We start from the raw sequence: 17,363 nt of genomic DNA on the forward strand, positions 1-17,363 counted from the left end.
ATTGCACTTCTGGTTAGACCTAAACTACATTTCGTTACACTGTACTTGTATATGTGTAATGACAATAAAGTTTAATCTAATCTAATCTAATCTAAAAACGGCTTCATGACATACTTAATGCTAAAAGTATAGTAAGGTTAGAAAATAAAAGGCAAAAAAGAGTACAATTATAGGTGCTCTTTGAAAGTTTTCTAATTAGGTGAAGATCTTATTTCTAGTTAAACAATTAAAGAACTATTTGTTACACATTCGATAAAAGCTACAGTATGTAATATCAGAGGCAACTACGCACACATAAACTGATAGAATACACTAATGCCAAGGTTTCTGGAAAGAGGTTTGGTTAATAATATTTACATTTAGTCATTTTTTTGACTTTTTACATTCCGTATGGTTTGAGCAGTTCAGTGGTGGCACGTGGTCAAGCTGGGCTGTGATGCAATTGAGGAGTCAGATTTCATTCAACACCCATAAACACGAAGCACTGTGGGATACGTATCTCCTGAAGCACCATAAAGTCCTGCCAATCTGGAACTCCCAGACGAGGCCCGGAAGCTGGTGAAGAGTCTGTTCCATTGCCAAAGTCCTCTGAAGACTTCCCCAGGGCAAAAATCAACCCCTGCCAGTTCCCCAACACCCCTGGTTACATGTAGCGGTGGACTAAATAACTGACATACCCCTGTCACACACTTACACTTGTGTGTCGTAGGTTGGTTCTCCAAAGCATGCAAACTCTTCCTGTTACCCTAGTTTCCCACAGCCATGGAAAGTGCAGAATGTCTGTATGTCATCATTTTGGCATACCAGAAGACATTGTATCTTATAAGGTCCACAATTCTTCTGTCAGGTATGGAAAGCCTTTTTTAGCCTGTTGGGTGTAACTGTGAGCCTCAACTCAACCCCAAGCCAATGGCCAGACTGAGCATAGGATCCAGGAGATCGGGAGATACCTGAGGCTGTATTGCCATGAACATCAGCACAGATGTATCATGCATGGGCCGAGTAGGCCCAGAAGTCCAGAATACCATTTCAATGCATACTCTGCTCCCAAACCAACTCTGTTGCCATTGTCAGGAAACCCCTCAACATACCAGCTGTGGGACCACTGGTTTTGTGAGAGCTAGAGGCTATGGAGCGGTGTTTCACCAAATCCACCTCCAAGGGGCTTTTCACAAACAGAAGAGCCAGACCGACGCATGTAATGCTTCCACTCCACAATTTCAACCTGGGCAAATTATCTGGTGCTAGACCACAGACATTGTTTTGTGGAAGCCCTGTAGGAAACTCAGTACCCGCTTCATTGGCCCCTTGCCCATATATCACCAAATTAACCCAGTTACCAACAAACTCAAACTAACCCAGCACTACCGCATCTCTCCTTCTTCCATGTTCCCTGTTTAAATGCTAGAAGCGAAGGCATGAATAATAATGCGAAGCGATAACGTTACAGGTATATTAATAAGCACATCAAGAATAGATTCTGTATCGAATAGTGAGGTACAAAACAATTTCCACCCCAACATATAAATAGACATAAATAAATGAGTATATTTATGTTATCTGAAGAAGGGTATTGAGGTACAACAAAACTTGATTTCAAGTTTTTAAATCCTATACACAACTGAACTGAAATAAAAAAAAATGCCTGATTGCAAAAAGCAAACTAGCGCTAATGATGCTGATCCCAAATGAATTTTCAAAATATGATAAAAGGCAGATCCTTTCCATGTTCTACCACAAAAGCTCCTGCCCTGCCTTCATACTGGCATGGAAAAAAGGACAGTGTCACTTATGCTTCTGCTGTTTTATGGTGCTTGTGTCTCAGCACAAGTCTGCAGAATACTGAGCCATCCAGTCCTGCCATTACTTTCTTCTGAAAGAGACATCAACATCGGGGCAAGTTTTTCAATCCATACAACTTCTGTTTTAAAGATACATCCTTTCACTTCCAAACCAGAACCAACAAAATGCATAAGGTCTGTATGAAAAATATAATATGAAGATTATTTTCTAAATGTATGGTAAAGTTGACAGATTTTTATGTTTACAGCTTAAATATACGTGAGTTTAAATTTGTTCAGACTCTGATTTTTGCCATAGAGGAGATTAACAACAGCACACAACTGTTGCCTGGTGTCAGTTTAGGCTATAAAATATATGATGCATGTGGCTCTGTACCTCAAACTGTCCTATCAGGCATGGCATTAATGAATGGCTATGAAGAGACTTTAGATGAGGAGACTTGTTCTAAACCACCATTTGTGCATGCAATTGTTGGAATATCAAGCTCTACTGGCAGCATTGGCGTTGCCAATTTTGTAGGCCCATTCAACATCCCTATAGTAAGAAAACATTTTATGTTACATAAAAAATCTATTCAGGTTTTGTTTCAGATAAATTATAACTTCATTACTTAGTGTAAACATAAAAAGCATTGTGATTATTGGGAGCAATGTGTTTATGACAATTACACTATTTGTATAGTTTTAACAGTACACTAAGAACTGACATCGTACATTTTTTCTTGTTTGCATCTTCTTTGTAGGTCAGTCATTTTGCCACTTGTGCATGCCTGAGTGACAGAAATAGATTCCCGACCTTCTTCAGAACAATACCCAGTGATTATTACCAAAGCAAAGCGCTGGCTCAGCTTGTCAAACACTTCGGCTGGACTTGGGTTGGAACAGTAAGGAGTCGCAACGACTATGGCGACAACGGAATTGCAGCTTTTGAAAAGATGGCACAACAAGAGGGGATTTGTATTGAATACTCAGAGTCTGTACACACAACAGATTCAAAGGAGCAGCTCCTAAAGACACTGGAAGTGATTAAAAAGGCCACAGCCAGGGTGGTTGTGTCTTTTGTATCACATACCGATTTTGTTAAATTCCTGAAATTAATGGCACAACAAAACATCACTGGGCTGCAGTGGGTCGGCAGTGAATCTTGGATCACTTCTCAAATTATAGGAGAAACAAAGGAACTCCGTTTTCTCACAGGATCTGTGGGATTTGCTGTGTCAAACGCTAAGCTCGACGGCCTACGAGAGTTTCTCGTGACTGTGCACCCTGATCAAGATCCAAGAAATGAACTTTTGAAGGAATTTTGGGAAACTGTTTTTCAGTGCTCTTTCAGAAACACTGGCAGTGGCCCACATGTCTGTACTGGCTCAGAAAACTTAACAGAACTACAAAATGAATATACTGATGTATCAGAGCTGCGCATAGCAAGTAAAGTGTACACAGCAGTGTATGCTGTTGCACATGCACTACATAATCTGATAAATGATGTCAAATCTGCCACAAACAGCAGCAAAGGAGATCTGCCCACACCACAGAAGGTGATTAAAAGAAAAACCACTAAAGACGGAAAAGTCAAACTGATACCCATTATGTTTGTGTTTATTCTTAGGTGTTGGAGTATATAAGAGATGTAAATTTTACTGTCAAAACTGGTGACAACATATTTTTTGATGCGAGTGGTGATCCAGTGGCAAAATATGATCTGGTGAACTGGCAGCCTGCTGAAGATGGAAGTCTGCAGTTTAAACTTGTTGGTGTGTATGACAGCTCACTGCCTTCAGAGAAAATCCTTCAAGTTGATCAAGAAAACATGGTATGGGCAGAGAATGACAGACAGGTAGGTCAACACTGCAGTCTACACAGTAAGCTGCTGAGGGCATGGAAAATACAGTAAATAAAAAACCTTGACAATGTCTGAAAACACATGAGCAGAGTCCCTCAAAAAGGGCTGAAAAATAACTAAATATTGAACCTCTATTAAAATCATTTGAATCATAATTATATTAAAATCATGTTGGTATGTATCTTTTCGCAGGTGCCTGTGTCTGTGTGCAGTGAGAGTTGTTCTCCAGGCACAAGGAAGGCTGGACAGAGAGGAAGACCTGTCTGCTGTTATGACTGTATTCAATGTGCAGATGGAGAAATCAGTAACAGCACAGGTAAACACTAGCACATGCTAGAAAAACTGTCCAATAGCCAAATACTTTATGATGTGATTTCATTAAAATAATATTTTTCTATAATTCCTTCCTCACAGATTCTAGTGACTGCTTTCCATGTGATTTGGAGTATTGGTCCAATGAAAACAAAGACAGATGTGTATTAAAAACCATTGAATTCCTTTCCTACACAGAAATCATGGGGATTGTGCTTTCTATTTGCTCTGTCATTGGAGCATTATTAACATCAATAATATGTTTTGTGTTTTATCTTCATAAAGAAACACCTATCGTGAGAGCCAACAACTCAGAGCTGAGCTTCCTGCTGCTCTTCTCATTGACTCTGTGTTTTCTCTGTTCACTTACTTTCATTGGTCGTCCCACTGAGTGGTCCTGTATGTTACGTCACACAGCGTTTGGGATCACTTTTGTCCTCTGTATCTCTTGTGTTCTGGGGAAAACAATAGTTGTGTTAATGGCCTTCAAGGCCACACTTCCAGGAAGTAATGTCATGAAATGGTTTGGGCCTCTTCAACAGAGACTCAGTGTTGTTTCTCTAACTTTGATACAGGTTCTAATTTGTGTGCTTTGGTTAACAATATCACCTCCTTTCCCACATGAAAACATGAAATATTACAGAGAAAAGATCATCCTAGAATGTCATGTAGGTTCTGCTGTTGGTTTCTGGGCTATTCTTGGTTATATTGGTCTGTTATCAATCTTGTGTTTTGTTTTAGCTTTTCTAGCTCGGAAGCTGCCTGATAACTTCAATGAAGCTAAATTCATCACATTCAGTATGCTCATATTCTGTGCTGTGTGGATCACATTTATACCAGCTTACATCAGTTCTCCTGGAAAATATACTGTAGCCATGGAGATATTTGCTATTTTAGCTTCAAGCTTTGGTTTGTTATTTTGCATATTTGCCCCGAAATGCTATGTAATTTTGATTAAACCAGAGCAAAATACAAAGAAAAATATGATGGGCAAACCCTAATAATAAATGTGTGAACTCTGTGATATAACAATATATTTTTGTCAGCCAACAGAAGTAAATAAACAGAATAGTGACCAAATTATTGATTTTTGTCTGCTTGCCAATCTAATATTGTGTGCTTCTGACTTGTTAGGCTGGAATAAAGAATTTTTTTTCAATTGTTTTTTTTAATTGTATAAAAATGAAGATGACGCTTAACTGATTGCATTATTCAGTTATTTTAAAAGCTTTCAATAGATAGCACAATATCATTTTTGTGTTTTTTTGTTGCTTCATTTGTTCTCCACGCTTCATCCAATACGGTCATTCTAACAAAAGGTTTGTTGAGCTACATGCTGCTAAAAGCATGTACAGTTGGGCTGTAGTGTTACCAACTGGTGGATGCTGAGGAGCAAGATGTTTTCAAGAAGCATGTGTTAATAATCATCATAAGACGGTAATAACTTTAATGTCAGCCAAAAAATAACATATTTTATTCTCTGACATGAGTTCCCCAAAAAGGAGAGCTGATGGAGTAGCAGTCTAGTTTAATTTTTTGTAAGAGCTAATAACTTTTTATGCACATGTTAGAATATGTAAAAAAAACATGTGTCGTTTGTGCCAGGTCTTGTAAACAAGCCATATTACTCACAATATTACTAGCTACATGCAGAGTATGCGCATGCTTTGCTGTCGCTGGCCAGCACTCCAATCCATTAACGGTGACTGAAGTGTGGGAGCCGAGGTACAGTGCTTGAACTGCTCAACTTCTCTCAGGTCTTCTCTGCCAGTACTGATAGTTCTACAGGTCTGAGGGTCGAAGTTTTCTTGATGTTCAACCTAAGTCCGAATTCAATGTGCATTTCATTCCATTGCTAGGTTTGCTCTTGGAGATCTTGACACTGTTCATTCAAGAACACATCATAGAGTCAAGGCATAGAGGAGAGTGGTGAAACGATTCAAAATCTAGCGTCACTGTGTCCATGCAAAAGACGAATAGCAGGGGTGAGAGGGCCAATCATTGATGTACTGTACTATGATGCTGGTGGCAAAAGGAGGCTAAGTTCCAACTGACCATCAGGCCATGCTAATAACGTTGCAGTAAAATAATTGGATCCACTGCATGTAGGGACATTGTGGGATCATAGAGTGTGACAGAGGAGTTTGTGTGGGATGCTGTTAAAAGCCTTTTCCAGATTAAGGAATGCCATGAATTATATCTATTGTCCCAGTTCCTTTCACAAAGCCACATTGGTTTGGGGTGATAGAGACAATCTTGCGGAGCCAGGCATCAATAACCGAACCAAACATAATAGCAGAATTGGCCGATAGCTTGAGCATCCGGTCACATCCCCTTTGCCCTTCCAAACTGGCACCATGGTACTGGTTGCCCAGACTGCTGGTGTTTTACCCTTGTTGATTTGGTTGAAGAGGGCAGCAAGAGTCAGGATACCTTGGTGGGCAAGGATTTTCCTCTCTTCAGCTACAGTGTCATCGGAGCCAGTTACCTTACCATTTTTTTATCTTTTTTGTCATTTCCTCAACCTCCTTGATGGTGATTGGTTCCAACAATTATTCAATGTTAAATTTTAAAGAAGTAATTGATCCACAGGCAGGGGATGGCAGGTGGATCTCGAAAGAGTTGATGGACCTCGTCCTTACTTGACACGGCCAATGTCCTGGGCAGCTTGATGATGTGCATTGGCCAAGCGAATGATTCTTGCAGCGTGATTAATCCCTTGGTCAGGCCTGTTTTTTTTTTCTCCTCCAATGGAGTTTTGGGTTCCTCGCCACCGTTTGCATACTGTTTTGCAGTGTTTGCCTGGCTGGGGGGGCTGCTAGAATTTTATAGTCTTATTTAATTAACACTGCATATTGGAATTTATAGTGTGTCTGATGTTTGACCTGTGTTTTGACTTGCAAAACCGTTTATGTTTTGCTTATAGTCAATGTTTTCTTGTACAGCTGCTTTGTAACAATGACAATTTTAAAAAGCGCTATATAAATAAATCTGACTTGACATGACCAATTTGTTGTATGTGAGGTCATAGTAAGCATTACATTCCCACTGCCAGGTGCTAATCAAGCCACTCCTCTGGAAAACAGAAGCCTTTTGCAGATGCTTCACCGAAATGCAGATGCGAATGTAGAGAAGCTTGTTATTATGATTTTATTTCAAGGCGCCTTACTAGGATGAATAGAACGATCCATAAAACCATTAAACCAACATATGAGCTAACCGACATAAATCAAAGTAATCATAAACAAGCCTACAAAAGCAAACATTAAAATAAATAAAACAAAACATAATCATTAAGACCATAAATAACCCTAAACAAGTGATATAATCATCGAAAAGCCTGCCTTAACAGGTGAGTTTTAAAACAAGATCAAAAAGTGAAACAGTTTTTTCTTTCTGGAACGTCTTGGGGTAACAAGTTCCAAATGTGTGGAGCGGAATAACTATAGGATCTGGACCCAAAAGACGTTGTGCGAACTCAAAGAGGAACAAGATTATGGGCAGTAGGTGATCTTAAAGTATAAATTGGGGTGTAGTTATGGAGCAAATCTGACAAGTAAGAAGGAACAAGATTATTAAGGTTTTGTAAACAAAGTATTTTAAAATAAATGCGGTATTTGACCGGGAGCCAATGCAATTGTTCCAGTATAGGAGTAATATGTTCAGTTACTGAGGGTCTAGATATAATTCATGCTGCTGAGTTTTGAACTAATATAAGTTTGTCAAGAAGCTTGGAGGGCAAGCCATAAAGAAGAGAATTCCAAAAATCTAATCGTTTACTTAAGCATGTACCAGGGTCGCTTTATTCTAGAGTGAAACTGGATGTTAAACTTCCTAAAAATTTAACCAAGTGGTAAACGGTCAATTATAAATAAGAGAGGACCCAGGACCAAGCCCTGTGGAACCCCAGTAACAATATCAGATTGCTTTTGATTACGACCAGTTAAATAAGACCTAAACCAAGAATATGTCTCCCTTAGGGAGAATGGCAATGGCCGGAGGTTCACCACCCAGGACCTCGAAGAGGGAAGAGAGTATGTCAGACTTGACATTCTTAGAACCCGGCCGGTCCCCCACATCGGAAGCATTGACCTGATCGTCGATCAGGTTCTGGAAAACAAAGCACAGGAGCAGAGACAAAATGGGACTTGAAATTATAAAAGGCTACCTGTGCTTGGGAATTCCATCTGAAGGAAACCTTGGTGGAGGTGAATGCTGCAAGCAGAACAGCAATCTGGCCAAAACCGCGGATAAATCGCCTGTAAAATTAGAATTAGAATTAGAAGAGCTTTGCATGAGTCGGCAACGGGCCACTCATCGATCTTAGCTGGACCAGGGTTAATGCCTTTGAGAGGATCTTTATGGCCAAGGAACAAAACAGTGACGGCGTGGAATTTGCATTTCTCCGCTTTGATGAAAAGTTGATTCTCCAATAACCGCTGGAGAACCTTTTTGATATGTCGGGTGTGTTCCTGGAGAGAGTGGGAAAAAATTTGAATGTCATCCAGGTACACAAAGACAAAATTATTAATCATGTCGCCCAACACGGCATTGACGAGGCCCTGGAAGACGGCAGGAGCATTGGTCAAACCGAATGGGAGATGTCCAAAATGTCCCGAAGTTGTTCGAAGGCAGTTGACATGGGAGGCAAGGGGTACAGTAATCTCATTCAACCCTCAATAATCAATGCAGGGACGCAAAGAGCTGTCCTTCTTCTGGAAGAAGCCTGCACCCACCGGGGAGGAGGAGTGGCGAATGAGTCCAGCCTGAAAACTTTTGTGGACATTCTTGTCCATGGCCTCTCTTTCAGGACTGGACAACAAATAGAGACGCCCCTTTGGTGAAGAAGTACCTGGAATGAGGTCAATGGCACAGTCGTAGGAGCAATGTGTAGGGAGAGAGGTGGCTCGCAATCTGTCGAACATCGTACGCAGATCATCATACTCCTCCGGTGCCCCAGATAAGTCAGGGCTATCGACCTGTAACACAGAAGACACACAGACAGGAAATGGGGCAGCGCCCAGACAAGATGCGTGACAAGAAGGGCTCCAGGCCAAGACTGAATTTGGTGCAACACGGAGCCCAAGCGTCCCACACGGCAGTGCCCCACTCACTTGCTCGAACCGTCAACAGAGTCAAGACAAACGCCACCTTGGATTCTTCAGTGGCATAACAGCGTGGCTGGAGGAAAAACACGAGAGCACACTGGGAGAGAAAAGGTCGGCAGGCGTTAGATTCGCCATTTAAGACCGGATGGCTGTTGACATGGGATTCTGAGTCAGCAGGATGTCCACGTGAGGAGAGACTGGGATAAGCATGACTCATGCTGAATCGCTTTGCGTAGAGTATCCATCCCCGCTGGGTCTCCAGTGTGGTTAGATCGTTCTGTCATGACACTGGGACACACATGAAGGTTCGGAGACTCAGAGGCAGGGAAACAAGATATCGTTATTAATAAGAGTCCTCCAACAACTCCACCAGATGGCACCAGCCTTGAGTAACGACCACGTAAGCCCGGCAGAGAGAGGACTCAATCCACTGGGACTTATGAGAGAGCAGAAACACCACTTCGGGAGATCCAGGCCAGAAGAACACTTGATACCAACACTTGATCGAGTGAACTCTCGGGAGAAACAGCAGAAGACCCAATACGGGAGAAGTAGTACTCGCAGGGAGAGAGAACGGCAGGGAGACCCTCGACCTGCCGGCTGGTTCCAGACGATTGAAGATGACCACTTGGTGGAGAAGTGTCAGCAGTAAAAAATAGCACTGAGGTCCGAGACACCAAAGAGGACTGGAGGGCTAAACAAAACTTTGAGAGCAAAGAGAAAACTCTGAGAACGAAGACTAAGGAATCTAAACTAGGAGTATCACTGGGAAATATACAATCCAAGGCTTGACTAGGTAACTAAGAAAAGCCAACTCCTTCCTGGTGTAAAATTCCTTCTAATGCGGTACGGTCAACAACATCTCTCTCAACCTTCAAAAAACTACTTAAAACACATCTCTTGTGTGAATACTTGACAGACAAAAGAAAATAAAACTACACTAACCCTCTTCTCTCAACAGGTAGTGGTCTAGCTTTTGTTGAAACTAGTAACTTTGTATTAGCAGCTAATGTACTATTGCTCTTTTATGACACATCGCTTATTGCTCCCCGAACTCTTTGGATAAAAGCGTCTGCTAAATGATTAAATGTAAATGTAAATTTAAACAAAGACCAGAAGGGCCAGGAATGTGAGTTAACACACACAACGATCTGACAAAGGAGAAGAGGACAAGAGGGATTAAATAGAGGGAATCTAAACAGCGGGCAAAAGCCACAGGTGACAATAAATGAGAAAGCCGGGGTGGCTACTAATGGGGGCGAGCTACAGGAGTGCTGGTGATGAGGTGATGGAAACCAGGTGAGGGGAAAGCCTGACGGAGAGACACGGAAGGCGGTGCAAAAGGCGTAGACACCGAACATGTGCGGAACTGTCAAACCAGCTCCCCACAATTTTGACAAAAACAACACAAGATTCATCAGGATTCAAATTTCCCTTGAGCTTTTGACATAAGAGGTCTTGGTAACAATATTACATAATGCAAGTTTGAGGATTTAAAGGGATAGTTCAACCCAAAGTAAAAACATGTCATAATTTACTCACCCTCAAGTTTATCCACAATTTTTTGTTTGGTTGAACACAAAGATAGATATTTAGAAGAATGTTGGCAACAAGATTTCTGGGGCAATATTGACTACCCTAGTAGACAATTATTTTATATTATAATACAAAAATAGACAATTAGACTAATATTTGTAACCCTGGACAACAAAACCAGTGATAAGGTACTATTCATTGAAATTTAGATTTATAGCTGAATATATAAGCTTTACATGGATGTATGGTTTGTTAGGATAAGACAATCTTTGGCCGAGATGAAACTATTAGAAAATCTGAAGGTGCAAAAAATCTAAATATTGAGAAAATCGCCATAGGAGGATAAGTTGAAATAGGCTGTTTTTACTATTGGTTTACCACTGAAATGAAGAAAAGTGTTTAGGTGTGTTTCTGTTAATTTGTTTGTTGTTGTTGCTGCATCCACTCATAATAATAACATCTTTATTTATTTACACGAATTTTTTAAATATCTTTATGGAACATGTTCTTTACTTAATATCCTAATGATTTTGGCATAAATCAATCATTTTGATCCATACAATGTATTGTTGGCAATTGCTACAAAAAGAAACTACCAGGTTAACATTTAAATAGTTTCTACTATGGCAGTCGATGGTGTCCCAAAAATCTCAGTTGCTAACATTTTTCAAAATATTTTTCTCTGTGTTCAACCAAACAAAGTAATATATGCAGGTTTGGAACAACTTGATTTTGAGTAATTCATGGCAGAAATTTAATTTTTTGGGTGAACCATCCCTTTAAAATGTCCTCCTTATTAAAAAAGAGCAGTGCCAGAAATTGCTTAATTTTCATATGGCCTGGCCTGAAATTAGCATCGTGTCGCTCGTCATACAACAATCGATCAGAGACTCATAAAACATGCAAAATATTTGTGGCATTTGTTGTTTTGTGACCTCTAGTGGCGACAACTACGTGTTGCGCCTTTAAACAATATGATTTATTCTCCTGTAAATGCATTAAGTGTATTACATTAAATATATTAAATGTTATAACTTCTTCTACAAGTTCTCTTCTGCATTTTAGATTCTATAGCTTACGGCTTTGGGGGCTATTCTTGCTTCCATTATACTGCAACACATGCAAAACAAAACTAAATAAACAAAATACTTTTTCCTGATCATGTCAGAATGAAGCACCTCCTCCACAGCGAATTAGTACCTTAGATCTCTATAAATATTACAAAATAATTCCAGATCACCTTATTGCCTCATCAAACCTACCACATCTCTGAAATACAGCTGCCTCTATTAAATGCATGAATGGAGCCATTCTTTGCCCTCGTGCATGTAGTAATGACCATTGTTACTTTCACCAGAGCAAATGAAACCGCCTGTGTTCTGCAAGGACAGCCTGTCTACCCTCAACTATGGAAAGATGGGGACATCATACTTGGAGGGGTTTTCTCCTTCCACAGCAGCTGGGAGGTCAGACAGCTGGCATATTCAATTACACCGCCTCCGCTAAAGTGCATCAGGTAGGGAACACCTGAGAATCAGTGCCGTCTTTTTATACTACTTTTAAAGTTATTGACACACACATTACTGCTTTATTCAATAAAAATCTTGTAATTGACTTTCATTTAGCTTTAACTAAATGTAATGAATGCCCTTGTTTTTAAAAGTCTTAATTACAGAGACTTCCAGTATGCACAGTCAATGCTCTTCGCTATAGAGGAAATTAACAACAGCTCTAATTTGCTGCCTGGGGTCCAATTGGGCTACAAGGTCTATGACACATGCGGCTCGATGGCAATGGCTGTTCGAGTGACTATGGCTCTTGCTAATGGGCATGAGAACACAACCTCTGATGGGTCTTGCACAAAGCAAGGCTATGTGCAAGCCATACTTGGAGACACAACATCATCAGCATGCATGGCAATGGCAAAAAGTATTGGACCATTTAAGCTTCCAATGGTACTAATTCTTTTTCTTTACTATCACTATGTTTCTATGTTACTGCATGGCTTTATTTTCTAAACTTCCAGAATTTTAAACATCCTAAGTTTAATTTTCTATCTTATTTTCATGTAAATATAATATTATAATTGAATTGCTCTAATTTTCCTAGATTAGTCATTATGCCACATGTGAGTGTCTCGGTGACAAAATCAAATATCCTTCATTTCTGCGAACAATAACAAGTGATTATTATCAAAGTAGAGCGTTGGCGGAACTGGTCAGACACTTTGGCTGGACCTGGGTTGGAGCCATTAGAACAGATGATGATTATGGCAACAGTGGAATGGCCACTTTCACCGAAGTAGCTGAGCAGATGGGCATCTGTCTGGAATATTCCCTCCCGTTTTACAGAACGTACACAGAAGATAAAGTACTGAGAATAATTGAGCAGATTAAAAGCTCTACTTCTCGAGTGATTGTGGGATTTCTTGTGCACTGGGACTTGGAGGTTCTGTTGCATAAATTAGTTGAACACAATATCACAGGATTTCAGTGGGTGGGCACAGAAGGCTGGATCTCAGATTCAGTCATTGCCAGTATGGATAAACACCATATTTTGCAGGGGGCTGTTGGGCTGGCTATACCCAAAAATGAAGTTACAGGTTTAAAAGATTTTATACTAGATATAAAACCACTAAAGTCTTCAGGAAGGGCCATTTTCACTGAGCTCTGGCAAGATTTGTTTCAGTGTAAATACTCCAATAAGAACGATTCATCATTCACAACTGAATGTACAGGCGAGGAGGAACAGTCTGACATGCAAAACACATTTACAGACATGTCGCTCATGCCCATCTTCAGCAATGTGTATAAAGGAGTGTATGCTGTTGCTCATGCACTTCATGACCTTCTGGGCTGCACGGACAAATGTGCCACAAAGAAACAGCCTGATCCGTCAACAGTGTGTAATACTATTTATAATTTTGCTCCATGTACCTCCACTTATCTTAAAAGTGTTGTCACATGAAAAACATTTAACAAATATGTATCACTTTGTGTGTGTGTGTGTGTGTGTGTGTGTTTGTCAACTCTTTCAGTTTCTGAAGAACCTGAGAAAAGTGCGTTTCAAAACCAAAGATGGCGAGGAGGTTTACTTTGATGAGAATGGAGAGGCAGTGGCAAAATATGAGATAATAAATTGGCAACCAGGTAAAATAAAACATGATGAATTTGTTCCCATTGGACTTTATGATGCATCTCTTCCTGTGAAATATCGCATGTCAGTGAATATGGCTTCAATTATATGGGCAAATAATAAAACAAAGGTAAGATTATGGGACACGTCATTTAAGAGTATTGTGTGTTATCACAATGTCTCTTCGGCCCAAACATAATGTATTAATACATGCAATAGCATTTTAATAAAAGTTCAAATCTGTTTGCAGGTGCCTGTGTCTGTGTGCAGTGAGAGTTGTCCTCCAGGTACTAGAAAGGCTGTACAGAAAGGAAAACCTATATGTTGTTATGACTGTATACCATGTACTGAAGGTGAAATCAGTAACATGACAGGTAAAAATACATATTTTAAAATAAAATGGATATTGCTGTTATTAATAATAACAACTATTCATTAACAGATTCTGTGACATGTCTGAAGTGCCATGAAGACTTTTGGTCAAATCTGAAAAAGGATGGATGTGTTAACAAGGAGACTGAATATTTATCACATGAGGAGATCATGGGAATTTTGCTTACAACAATATCTATTGTTGGTGCATTTATTACAATGTTAGTTGCAGTCATATTCTTCAGATATAAAAACACTCCAATAGTCAAAGCAAATAACTCAGAGCTGAGTTTCCTGCTCCTGTTTTCACTAATGCTGTGTTTTCTCTGTTCACTTACTTTCATTGGTCGTCCCACTGAGTGGTCCTGTATGTTACGTCACACAGCGTTTGGGATCACTTTTGTCCTCTGTATCTCTTGTATTCTGGGGAAAACAATAGTTGTGTTAATGGCCTTCAAGGCTACACTTCCAGGAAGTAATGTCATGAAATGGTTTGGGCCTCCACAACAGAGACTCAGTGTTCTTGGTTTCACACTTATACAGGTTCTTATCTGTGTGCTTTGGCTGACCACCTCTCCTCCCTTTCCTTTTAAAAATATAAATTACTTCAAAGAAAGGATCATTTTAGAGTGTAATGTGGGCTCAGCTCTTGGCTTCTGGGCTGTTTTAGGTTATGTAGGATTTCTTGCTCTCTTGTGCTTCATTCTGGCTTTTCTGGCTCGGAAGTTGCCAGATAACTTCAATGAAGCTAAATTCATCACATTCAGTATGCTCATATTCTGTGCTGTATGGATCGCTTTTATTCCAGCTTATGTCAGTTCTCCTGGAAAGTTTACTGTAGCTGTGGAGATATTTGCTATTTTAGCCTCTAGTTTTGCTTTGCTGTTCTGCATCTTTCTCCCAAAATGTTATTTGATTTTATTCAAACCAGAAAAGAATTCTAAGAGGCACATGATGGGCAAGTAAATATCTGAGAGTTTTATTTTTAAATACTGGTTATAACAAATTGTAAATCAAAGTTTTCCCCAAGAATATTTCCCCAGTTCCCCATAAACCACTATTAATTTCAAAAGCAATTTTACATTTAGCTTTAGTCATATTCTTTTGATTAAATGCAATTAAGTTTAAATAATATTTTTAATTATACTCACGCAATGGCTTCAGGTTATACATGAAACAGTCTGACTACTATGCACAATGAATCTCTTTCTTAAATTGTGTCTGTACACGGTTGTTCATGATAAACTTTGTTAGCACGGCACACTTCAACAAAACTCTTCTTTCCTTTAAACACATCTGATAGGCCAGTATATTCATGCGCTTACCTGTGATCGGATGTACTTCTCAAAGCTGTAACAGATCAAAATGTTATGCTGTAATCGATATTTGTTCATTTTCACTAATTATTTTTTAGATTGCAGCTGTCGTAGTTAGTTGTTATTATGCGGGGTGGTTTTTACCCTTTTACCTTGAATTTGCAAGGCATTTTTTTTCACCTTGTTGTCTTTTTTTTCCCAAAGCCTCTGCTAATTTCCAACCCTGATGTAAACATAGTGATAATAAATAATAATATGTATGTTGGTAACAGATCTCTCTTATCTAATTAATAGTCTGTTAATGGAGCCCAACGTTAACTTACACAATGACACATTTTTTAGGAATCCCAAACCAAAAAGGCGAAATAGTGAAACTTAATTTAAATACAATGTTTCCTTCTTGAGTATCTCTAAATCAGCAACTGCACTGCTGCAGAATGTCAAAGTAAAAACTTAATTCAAGGAGGAGTATAATCAAATGTCAATCAACATTAGCACCAAATCAAATGACCCCCACTGGTTGTGATTGGTCTGCTAGAACCCCTCCCTCAAACAAAAAAGGGATAATATCGCATTTCCTCATACGTATTTCTTAATCTAAATAAATGGTCTGTTCTTTGATATTTAGCAGCGAACAGCAACAAAAGTCACTGTCGGTATGCAGCTGAATGGTGATGCTTCTCCGACAAAATACACTCCATCGATCAATCTACCACCGAGGCAGACCAAAGTGCTGTACCAAGCAAGAGTATACCAGTACATTCAGCAACATAAAAAATAAGATAAGAATAATTAATTAAGGAACAAGCAAGGGAAAGCATTTAAAAATTGTGTTAACCCTTTAGCAATCCTGTTAAATTTAGCAAAAATTCTTAAAAAAGACATGCCCAAAGTAAAGTGCATACTGTACTTGAAACATTTTGAGTATATGCAGGGTTTTGGTATCTTTTGAAAGGTGAGACTCTGAAGTTTGTTTCTAAAGAGTCAGAATCACTGCAAATCTTACTGTTATTGAGTAATAGAATTTTAAACACACTGAAAGAGGGGAAAAAATATTCTGCCTACTTTTTAATTTTAAACAGTTGCCTGCATATGACTATAGTTGGGAGCTATTAGCTGGAAAACACATTGGGATCACAGCATGAAGCCTTACCAAGCTAATTTGATTACAATACCTTAGAAAATGTGTGTTTTTCACATGTTTATCTAAGTTTATGTCTAGGTGGCCTTCTAGAATGGCCACTTGGAGACTCCAAATGGTCCTTTGCCATTGACACATAAAATGCTGTTATTCTTGAATGCTTTTAATGTACAGTCATAATTCTGGGCTCTAATGAAAGGCTACTCTATTCCTTAGCAATTATTGACAGTGAATTTGGATGACACATAGTAACTGAAACTATACTTTGTGCAAATAAAGAGACTATAGACTAAGTGCTAGTGTAATAAAATCATTTGTAATATTAGAACAAACACACTAAATAAATGTATAAAAACCCAAACTATTTACAAATGTTATAATTACATTACAGGTTATTGGCAACATGCCACTCGTTATAACAATCACGGCTTGGCAAAAAGCACGAAGGCACCTCACATGAAGAACATTTTACAGGAGTCTTTGCATGGCAGTGCCTCAGACGGCCTCTGGTGCTGTCTCCACTGATATGCACAGGCTTGTGGTATGCTCTGTGTGGAGTGGGGGATGGAGCGGGTATGTCAGCAGCCGCTGCCAGCTCTTCAATGAGTGTCTCCCTGAATGCCTTCTGGTACATTGTTCAACAACTTCTTCAAGTGAGAAGTTTTTCCAAATGTAAAACTCTTTACACGCTCAAACTCTTTCCTAGCAGCTTTTGCGCACGGTCACGAATCCCTGTTAGAATTTACGCGAAGCCGCACACGTGTTTGCGCACGGACCTCTCTACTTACACTTTGAATG

At 39.5% G+C, this 17,363-nt stretch overlaps 1 protein-coding gene across 1 annotated transcript; it reads left to right on the top strand.

The window, feature by feature from the left end:
* Positions 1-1,428: 1,428 nt before the first annotated feature.
* Positions 1,429-15,074, top strand: LOC306899603 (uncharacterized protein; the record flags this gene model as incomplete). The annotated part of the gene is made up of 14 exons (XM_079465968.1): positions 1,429-1,450; positions 1,826-1,976; positions 2,051-2,342; positions 2,546-3,340; positions 3,412-3,639; positions 3,838-3,961; positions 4,060-4,946; positions 9,439-9,713; positions 11,902-12,117; positions 12,265-12,556; positions 12,711-13,502; positions 13,639-13,866; positions 13,987-14,110; positions 14,179-15,074. The coding sequence occupies 14 exons, from the start codon at positions 1,429-1,431 to the stop codon at positions 15,072-15,074; spliced, it is 5,322 nt and encodes a 1,773-aa protein (XP_079322094.1).
* Positions 15,075-17,363: the final 2,289 nt, after the last annotated feature.

Source organism: Barbatula barbatula (assembly GCF_947034865.1).
Source record: "Barbatula barbatula genome assembly, chromosome: 10".
Classification (NCBI taxonomy): domain Eukaryota; kingdom Metazoa; phylum Chordata; class Actinopteri; order Cypriniformes; family Nemacheilidae; genus Barbatula; species Barbatula barbatula.